Below are 9,877 nucleotides of genomic sequence, written 5' to 3'. Positions count from 1 at the left end.
CCATCTGCTTCCGGGTCCGTCCGCGGACAGCGTTCCCCACCCCCCTGCCCTCCGGCGCCTCACGCCCGCGCTTGTGGGTTCCGCCGCTCGAGAGTTCCGCGGAGCATCCTCCAGTCGGCCCGAGCACGTGGGGATCACAGGGGGTTCCCCACCCCCCCGAAACCTTACATCTCATTCTTCCCCCGCTGCGGGGAGGCAATAATGGCAGTTATTAATAAACTAAAAACTACCAATGCTTGTATAGCAGGCTTCTCTGAATGATACAAGCATTGTGGAATGCGTGTTTGAGCTAATGTAAAACCTATCTGGAAAATGGATTGGAAAATAAAAATAACCTTTTGTGTTAGAGTAATGGGTTTATAGGAGATTTGAAATAATTTCCGTGGCTTTACTTCAATATCTTTCTTTAAGGAGAATGTTTAAAGTTTATTTATTTCTGGTTGTGCTGTCTTTGCTGTGCAGGGGCCTTCTCTAGTTGCTGGGGTTGGGGTGGGGGGCCGTGCTCCTCTTCACTGCCCTACGCAGGCTGCTCGTTGCAGTGGCCTCCTGGGCAGAGCACGCCCCGTTGCAGCGCAGCAGCTGTGGCGCACTGGATTTAGTTGCCCTGAAGGAGGAAACAGAACAGGATCTGTCTTGGAAGCAGGACTCCATCTTGGGCTGGACGGTGGACTTTCCATATGCCCAGTATCTATGGAAACGACATACCAACTGGAAAACCAGGCCCCTGAAGGAAGAGCCCCAGGGCTCTCCATAACTAACAGAATACCCTAATTATCTGTGTAACCAAATAGAATCCTACATTCTATTATGCTTATTGGGGTATGGCCCCAGGCATATCGATAACTGTCCACTGTTAACTGTTATGCCCAAGTCTGAGTCCCCAAAACTGAGAGAAACAAGACGTCCACAGCAATGCAAAAGCATAAAGGGGTTTATTGCTAGCTCGAGCTAGGGCTCCCACCGGGACCGACGCAGCGGCTATAGGGAGGGAGCCCCGAGTCTTGGGCTGCACTGCTTTTATAGGGAATTTAATCAGGTAAAAGGGTACAAAAGGGGGTGTTCAAGCAGGAGGACCACTGATTGGCCACTTTAGGGGGTGTTTAAGTTGACAGATAACTGGCTGGTTACTTCCATCCATAGGATTTGTGTGTAGATTCTTGATTGGTTTTTACTTCCAAGGTAAATGACAAGCTCCTGAACGTAAAGTCAGAAGGTTTAGCCTAGTGGCCAATTGGCTCGTGTACAGTGGGGCTAGGTTAGGTAATCTGAGGGTTGATTGGCTATGGGTAGTGGGCTTAGGTTGGGTAACATCCAAACTTCTTTTGCCCGGGACCTTGCAGGATGGAATTCTTTTACAAGATGGAGTAGCTCAGGCCCTTCATCCTAGGATGAGTGGGATGCTCCTAGGGGGTAGTCTCCTGGAAGCGTGACCCGGGTTTACAAGAATTCAAAACCTAGGCCTAGTGCAAACTGTCGAGCCTGCCATGGCTCCGGTCGGTTCCCCAACATTAACTACCTGGGCTTAAGGCATATGATCACCGGTTAACTTTGACTGTATCTTTCTTTTTCCTTTGTTCAGGCTAGTTTCAGGGAACCTTATACATTTAGGGTATATAAAGTTTTCACAAAGACTGGTCGGGGTCCTTGGCTAAGAGGAGACTCTGCCTTGGGCCCGCCGGTGTAATAAACTGCACTCCGCTATCTGCCTTGTCCTTCTGAGTGAGTTTGTTTCCCGTGGCTACAACAGCCCCAGGGCGTGTGGAACCTTCACACGCTAGGGACTGAACCCATGTCCCTTGACCGGCAGGCGAGTTCTTGACCACTGGATCACCAAAGTCCCGCAATGTGATTCTGACCCCGCCCGATTAACATGGAGTTCGGGACATTTGCACAAATTAAGGACACAACCCCACCCCAAAAAAACTCATCCCTCATTTCAGACACCAGCTATCCGCAGGCCACCTATATTTCTGACCAAATGGCCACAAGTTTGGGGGGGTGTTCCCAAACCCCCTCAGGCTGAATGACTTGGTAGAAACCCTTGCAGAGCTGAAGAAAGCTCCATCCTCAGATCCCAGTTTTGCTGTAAAGGCTACAGACCCCGAGCAGTCAACGGAGAGCTGCACCAGGCCGTGGGGGTCCCAGAGGTGGGCTGCTGTGTCTTCAGGCTCCCTCTCCATCCTGCATGTCCACTGTCCAGCAGCCTGGGAGGCTCCCCTGAACCTCGGTGTCCACTGGGGTTTCATTACTCAGGACAGTTGCGGGGACCACTGGCTCTGTGACTGGACTCGGTCTCCAGCCCCGCTCCCCGTCCTGGGAGCTCAGCTCCAAGTTCCCATCTTCCCATCTCTGGGTGGGGCTTTTCTCATGGCCAGCATCCTTTGCAAATCACCCATTAGTGTAAACTCAGGGGCCGCCCGATTAACAAACGCTGTATTTAGAGGCTGCCTCCCACGAACCAGGGACAAGGAGCAGCTGTTTCTTTACTATACACATCGTGGTCCACGCACCACATCTCATCTATGGACCTGAGGACCCGGGGCAGGAGTGGACCCCCAGGACCACCAAGCTCACAGACGCCTCCTCCCCCGCTCCCTGGGGAGACCCCCGTGAGGACGAGGGGCAGAGGCCTGGGGCAGGGCTGAAGGAGGTAAGGCTACCTCTGCCACCTCCTGAAAGCCCGCCCAGATGCTTCCTTTTCGGGAGCTGCTAGTCACTCCGGCTTCACTCCAGGGGGACAGGGGCTGGGTCTGGAGGGGGCAGGGCATGTTAGGGGCATAGGAGGGGACGGAGCGGACCCTCACCCCGGGCCCCTACACCTTCTGCATCACCCAGCAGGTGTTTCCCACCGTGAGGACCTGTCCTCTCTTCCCGGTTCACCACACACAGAAGTGTGCACAAGAACCTCACTCTGTGGGCCTCCGCTTCCTTTGGGGGATGCGGAGGTCACCCCCTCGGGGACTCCATCCTGGCCTCCTGGGCACTGGGCTGTGGGCCTCGGGCAGGTGCTTCCTCCCTCAACGCTTCCCCTGGGTTAAGGCAGGAGCCACAAAAGCCAGCAGGCGACCATCCCCTCTACTGGCATCGCAAACCCAGGGAGGTTTTGGATGGCCACAGGGAGCCAAGGCCCCGCCCCTGGGAGGTGGGGAGGGGGGCGGAGGAGAGGGCTGGCCCCGCTCCGCCAGGACCCCGGCGGCAGAACTCTGCTCCGCCGCACCATGTCCTGGGTCCCCGTCCTCCTGGGCCTTCTGCTCCACTGCACAGGTGAGAAGCCCGGAGCTGGCGGCTCCCGGCCCCTTCCCGCGCCCTGCTCCGCCCCGGTGCCCACACTCCTCTGTGTCCCCAGGCTGCAGCCCTCAGCCCGTGCTGAGCCAGCCGCCTTCCGCGACCTCGTTTCTGGGAGCCACCGTCCGCCTGGCCTGCACCCTGCGCGGTGACCACAACATCGGCCTTCACAACATCTACTGGTACCAGCAGAGGCCCGGTCACCCCCCGAGATTCCTGCTGAGATATTTCTCCCCCTCCAACAAGAGGCAGGGCCACCAGGTCCCGCCTCGCTTCTCATGCTCCAAAGACCTGGCCAAGAACACGGGGTATTTGAGCATCGCTGAGCTGCAGGCCGAGGACGAGGCTGTCTATTTCTGCGCTGTGGGGGCCCGGGTCATGAGGCAGAGGCGGGAGACGCAGAGAGAGGAGAGGGAAGAAAGGGAGCTGGCCACCCCGGACTCCCCGGGCCCCTGGGACACGCTCCCCTTGCATTAAAGGCCTAAGGGCCGCATCCCCGCGGGGTGGGGGTGTGGGCAAGGAGGCTGGGGCGGTGGGCTGCCCAGGGCCAGAAGACACTCCTGTGAACCCCCTTGGAGGCTGGATTCAGGAATTAAAGCTGCTTGCGTCTTGGGAAGTTGTTCTGCCGCGTGGTCTGAATTGGTTCGGAGGAGGCCCAGGATGCTTTGAGAACCATCAGAATGAGTGGAATGCCAGGGTGAAGGCCCCACGAGACTGGCTGGCCATGGTCTGCTTGGCTGGAGCCCCTGGGCTTGTGGGTCTGCCGGGGCAGGGGGCTGACACGGCCCCTCGGGGGTGCCCCTGCCAAGGACAGGACCCGCTGTTGTCACCTCATTGTGGGCATGGAGTAGGCAGCTTAGAAAACACCTTTGCTGGCCTGCTGGGGAGGAGAGCTGTGCCCAGGGATGGGTGTGGACTCAGTCCCCCACTGGGCCAGACGGTTCTGTGCCGTGGGGGGCTGGCCTGCACTCCAGGGGGATCCAGCAGCATCCCTGGCCTCCACCCCCCAAAATGGTCTTCCACCCGTAGTTATGACAACCACAGACATCCCCAGACATCACCAAAGTTCCCCAAGGTGGCAAAATCGTCCCAACCAAGACACCCTCAGCCAGGTGAGAGGAAGTGTTCTCTGTAAAAGGCACAGATAGTAACTAGTTTTGGTTTTCTGGGCCATACGATCTTTGTGGCAACTACTTATTTCTGTCCTGAGAGCTCAGAAGCAGCCACAGACCCTCTGTGAATGCACGGGCATGACTGCTTCCTGTTAAACTTGGTTTACAGAAGCAAGACAGGGCCAGGCTGGCTGGCGGTGGCGCTTGGGCCGTGCTCTGCTGACCCTGCTCTGGAGAAACACCCTTTCCTGCCTCCAGGTTGCAGCCAGACCACACTCGGTGGGGTGAGCAAGGCCGCCCAAGGCCCCTTGTGCCTGTGCACTCCAGGGTACCAACCCCTCAGGACCCCAGAAGACCCCGTGGGCAGGGATGCGGCCTCGTCAGTGGGCTTGCTGGGTGAAGGGGAGACCGTGGGTTCCTGCTACTCTGGCCCATATCTGCACCCCGAGCCCCGAGGTGCAGGGTCCACATGTGCCCTGCAGAGAGGGACCCCGTACATCCACGTCCACACCACATGTGGACACGTCTCCCATTCAGAGAGGTGCCAGGTGAACCATCTCTCCTGTGACTCCAAACTGGCCTGAGAATGTCTATTTCTCAAGACTGAAAAGACCCTCAGGGGCAGCCCTTCCCTCTGTGTGTTGTGTGTGTGTGTGTGTGTGTGTGTGTGTCCTGAGTCTCCTGTAAAACCGTTTATCTCAGCTCTGGCTGCTTTCCAGCCTCTCTGGGCTTCCGCTGTCTGAAATGCACTGAGTTCTCCCCGCATCAGACCTTTGCCCCTGAATGCTTTGCTTCCTGCATCAGACCTTTGAACTGTGGAGTTGGAGAAGACTTGTGAGGGTCCCTTGGACAGCAAGGAGATCCAACCAGGCCATCCTAAAGGAAATCAGCCCTGAATATTTATGGGAAGGACTGATGCTGAAGCTCCAATACTTTGGCTGGGAAAGATTGAAGGTGGGAGGAGGAGGGGACGACAGAGGATGAGATGGCTGGACGGCCTCGTTGACTGGACGGATATGAATTTGAACAAGCTTCGGGAGTTGGTGAAGGACAGGGAAGCCTGGTGTGCTGCAGTCCATGCGGTCACAATGTTAGACATGACTGAGCGACTGAACTGGCTCCGCTCTCTGAAATGCACTGAGTTCTCCCTGCCTCAGACCTTTGCCTCTGGTCACAGACCTCCAGGCCCCGGCTTCCAGAGGCCAGCTAGGTGGCCCTCAAAGAGCTCTGTCTCTTGCTTGTAACCAGGCCTTCTCTCGCTTCCATCCTCTGTGATTCTGGGATTCAGAGTCACAGCGAGAAACCCAGAGAGCAGGGAGTCCTGTCGGCTCCTCTATATCCCCCTCCCAAGTCTGACCCAGAAACGCAGAACCCAGCCGGCCGGGACCTGTCTCCAGTGGTACTGAAGGCCAGGGCCCAGACGTTCTGGCCCGAGTTAGACATCGAGGCCCGGGGAGGGGATCTGAGGAGGACCCAGGGGTCTGGTGGGAAGGATCCTACCTATCAGACGCAGCGAAGTGCGGGGGCTCTGCACACACACCGAGGCCCGTGTGGTTGTGACGGGGGTTTGGCAAGTCGAGCTGGGGCAGGCGACCCCACTCAAAGAGGCCGGGGTGGGGCTGACATTCAGAGGCCCTTGAGCGCAGCGGGGCCTGGCTGGCGTCTCATTCCACATGGCATTTTTGTGATGTGCACACAGTTCACGACAGGATGAGAAATGAGGACATTTTCATTCCAGCAGAACTAGGAGGGACACGTCCCCTCATCCATAATTGAGGCGCCCCAGGGACTTTCCTATAGTAAAGGCAGGATAAATGTCCGATCTTCCCTCCGTATTTACCAGTCATCGAAAATCACAAGTCAGTGTGCCAGCACCCTTCAACTTGTTAGCACCATCACGAGTTCATGGGGATAAGATACTGAGGTGTTTAAATCCACTGCGACTGTGGGAAGTTTTTCTGTCTTCGGGCAGCACAAGGCTTCTCAAGTCGGTGCCTAACCAGAGACACAGTGCGTCGTAAACAGCCCATTCAGTTTTGTCTTTAGAACATTTGGGCCAAATCACCTTCACTTTAGCTGGTTCTCTAAAAGATGTTTTTTTTTTTTTTTTAAAGTGTTGGTGTATGGCTCTTCATTATTGTTGTTTTTCCTGTATTTTTAGTTTTGCCATTCATCTCTTTTGTTATTAATTTAATTTTTACTTTATTTTGGAGTGTAGTTGACTCACAGTGTTGGGGCAACTTCGGGTGTACGGCCGAAACCTTCAGTCACACTTGTGTCCATTCTCCTCCGAGTTCCTGTCCCAGTTAGGTTCTTACAGAATAGCGAGCGGAGTTCTCTCTGCTACATATACTGTAGGTCCCCAACAGTCATCTATATAACCGTGTGCCTATGTGAATACCAAACTCTCAGCCTCTCCCCCATCACTTTTCCCCTTTGACAGCCATAGCTCTGCTCTCGAATCTGTGAGTCTGCTTCTGTTATGTATACAAACCCATCTGTATACTCTTTTTTTCAATTCCACATAGAAGTGATAGAGTATGCTATTTGTCTTTGACTGACTTCAGCGTGATGGCCCATCTCTGTTGCTGCAAATGGCATTAGTTGATTCTTTTTTATGGCGGAGTAATATTCCATTATGTGTGTGTGTGTATATATATATATATGCTGCTGTTGCTAAGTCGCTTCAGTCGTGTCCGACTCTGTGTGACCCCAGAGACCACAGCCCACCAGGCTCCCCCGTCCCTGGGATTCTCCATACGCATATGTATATATATATAGTGGCTCAGATGGTGAAGAATCTTCCTACAATGCAAGAGACCTGGGTTCAATCCCTAGGTTGATAAGATCCCCTGGAGAAGGAAGTGGCAACCCGCTCCAGTATCTGTGCCTGGAGAATCCCACGGACAGAGGGGCCTGTTAGGCTACAGTCCCTGGGGTCGCAGAGTCGACACAACTGAGCGACTAACACAGCACGTAGGAGTGTCCTCTTTGAAAGACTCGTGACTTAGAACACCCTGAACGGAGGAAGAGGGCAAGAATGAGAAACACTTGAAACCATCCATGTGACCCTGGCGACGACTAAACCCGGCTCCCAAACGCTTCACTGTCCCGAGAGAAGAGAAATTAAGGAGAGATTCAGGAAAACACAACCCACCTTACACCACTCACTCAAAGTTAAAAAAGAAAGAAAGCCATTAAAAAACAAAGTTAAAGCTCTGTTTGCCGCCCTCAAGGCACGGTGGCACCCGGGCTGGAAGTCGTGACAGGTTCTCCTCTGCTGGACGCTGCGTGGGCCGCAGAGAGGGAACCGGGGCTGGGAGAGTGGTGGTCCTTACGGGCCAACCTTGACCCCTCCATTCCCAGTGACTGCCGTCCAGCTGGGGGCGGTCTGGACGAGTCCCTCAAATCAGACACTTCCTGTCCTTCCCGGCGTCTCATCAGCTCATCCTCGACCCAGAGGCCCAGAGATGCAGCAGCTTCAGGCTCGGCGTCAGCTCTGCGGACTTCAGAGCTGTCCTGGGGAACCACCACGAAGGCGTGGTGCAGGGCACCCACAGGCTGGCAGCGCCCAGCGTCACCTGGGGGCTTGTGAAAAATGCCACGTGTCCAGGCCGCCGCAGACCTGCTGAGTATGAACCCGCGTCATCACAGGTTCCCTGGCGGCTCCACGCATGAGGACGAGCACTTCTGGGCCCTTGTCATCCGCTTCAGCCTCCCTCGTTAGGACACGTCCACTTAAGCTACACGTGTGTCCGGCAGCTGATGCTCTGAAGATGCTTCTCAGCCGCCCACCCCTCCAGGGTCCCCGGGGTCCAGCCAGACGTGGACTTCCAACCACGGCCACCGCGGGATACGTGGTCTGCAGCAGCGGCCAGGCACAGGGCACGGGGCGGGTGGGCTGTAGCTGGGGGTCCCTGAATTGAGGGACAGCCCCTTCTTGTCCCCAAGACCTAGGGCTGTCCCTGGGGGAACCACCGCTTCCCTGGGCAGTGGGGGAGTGTCACACGTGCCCGGGTGACTGGGAGGGACCAGTTTCCGCCTGGGGCCCCGAGGGAGACCCAGCCCCCAAAGTGCGAGGAGCTTAGGTCCCAGGCTGGAGTGAGCCAGCCAGGCCCCACAGTGGGGAGAAGCTGGACTGACTTGGGGACCCCAGGGGCTCCCCCATACTCAGCCGCATGGCAGCTATTAGGGTGGCTGCACCCCATTACTGTTCAGGGCCTGGCCCATCTACCCAAGAACTGTGAGGTCTCACGACTCAGTATCAGGCCCTTGCAGACGCCCAGTCATTGTGTGTGGAGTATGGGGATCCACGCAAAGTCACGTGGTCCCTGGAGCCTGACCTTTCCTTCATGAACTCCCGGTCACCTGGAGAAGTCAGTCTACCTGCCACGGCATCCCGTGACTGCACTGGGCAGGTGCCCACAGGACGTCTGGGGCGGCCTGACCACGCGGGCATGTGGCTTTCATGAAATTCACTCTGGGGGCCTGAAGCAGAGAGGAGTTTCAAACACAAACTTGATGGGCAAGCGCGGATGGGACCACGAACTTCGTCTCCTACAGACACTGGATCAAAACCACACTCTCCAAAGGTTCTCCTACCAAAACCTCCTGTAAGAAATCCATTTCCCATCACCATCCAGAGTGTATAGATATGAGCACATGTGTCTGTGTGTGTGTGTCTCTGTCTGCTTGTCTCTGTCTGTGTGTGTCTCTGTCTGTGTCTGTGTGTGTGTCTATGTGTGTGTGTGCGTGTGTCTGTGTGTGTGTCTCTGTGTGTGTCTGTGTCTGAGTGTGTCTGTGTGTGTGTGTATCTGTGAGTGTGTCTGTGTGTGTGTCTCTGTGTGTGTGTGTATCTGTGAGTGTGTCTGTGTGTGTGTGTGTGTGTGTGTGTGTGCCTGCTCACATGCGCCCCGTTGTGGCCAACTCTTTGGGACCCCCTGGATTGTAGCCCACCAGGCTCCCCCGTCCCTGGGGTTCATCAGGCAAGAACACTGGAGTGAGTTGCCATTTCCTTCTCCAATGCATGAAAGTGAAGAGTGAAAGTGAAGTCGCTCATCGTGTCTGATTCTTGTGACCCCATGGACGGAGCAGCCTGGTAGGCTGCAGTCCTTGGGATTTTCCAGGCAAGAGTAGGAGTCAAAATCATAGGCCCTGAAAGCAGAGGAAGGGTGGTTCACAGAGCCTGGGTGGGGGACAGGGAGCTTGTGTTCAAGGGGGATGGAGCGTCAATGTGGGGAGAGGAGGACTTCTGGAGGGGCTGGGGGTGGCGGTCGCTCCTATTATGCTTACTATGAGGGTGTGTGTGTCAGATGCACGGATGTGTGTGCGTGTGAGAGACCCATGGATGTGTGTGCGTGTGAGAGACCCATGGATGTGTGTGCATGTGAGAGAGAGAGACCCATGGATGTGTGTGCGTGTGAGAGAGAGAGTCCCATGGATGTGTGTGCGTGTGAGAGAGAGAGACCCATGGATGTGTG

General features: G+C 55.8%; 1 protein-coding gene across 1 annotated transcript; it reads left to right on the top strand.

Annotated features, from left to right (window-relative positions):
* The first annotated feature begins 3,218 nt into the window (after window positions 1-3,218).
* On the top strand, window positions 3,219-3,888 carry VPREB1 (V-set pre-B cell surrogate light chain 1). Its single transcript, XM_040251308.1, has 2 exons — window positions 3,219-3,264; window positions 3,347-3,888. The coding sequence occupies exons 1-2, from the start codon at window positions 3,219-3,221 to the stop codon at window positions 3,760-3,762; spliced, it is 462 nt and encodes a 153-aa protein (XP_040107242.1). The 3' UTR covers window positions 3,763-3,888.
* The last annotated feature ends 5,989 nt before the right edge of the window (window positions 3,889-9,877 follow it).

The sequence above is a fragment of the Oryx dammah genome, unplaced genomic scaffold (genome assembly GCF_014754425.2).
Source record: "Oryx dammah isolate SB20612 unplaced genomic scaffold, SCBI_Odam_1.1 HiC_scaffold_12, whole genome shotgun sequence".
Taxonomy (NCBI): Eukaryota; Metazoa; Chordata; class Mammalia; order Artiodactyla; family Bovidae; genus Oryx; species Oryx dammah.
This window is presented reverse-complemented; position numbering and strand designations above follow the sequence as displayed.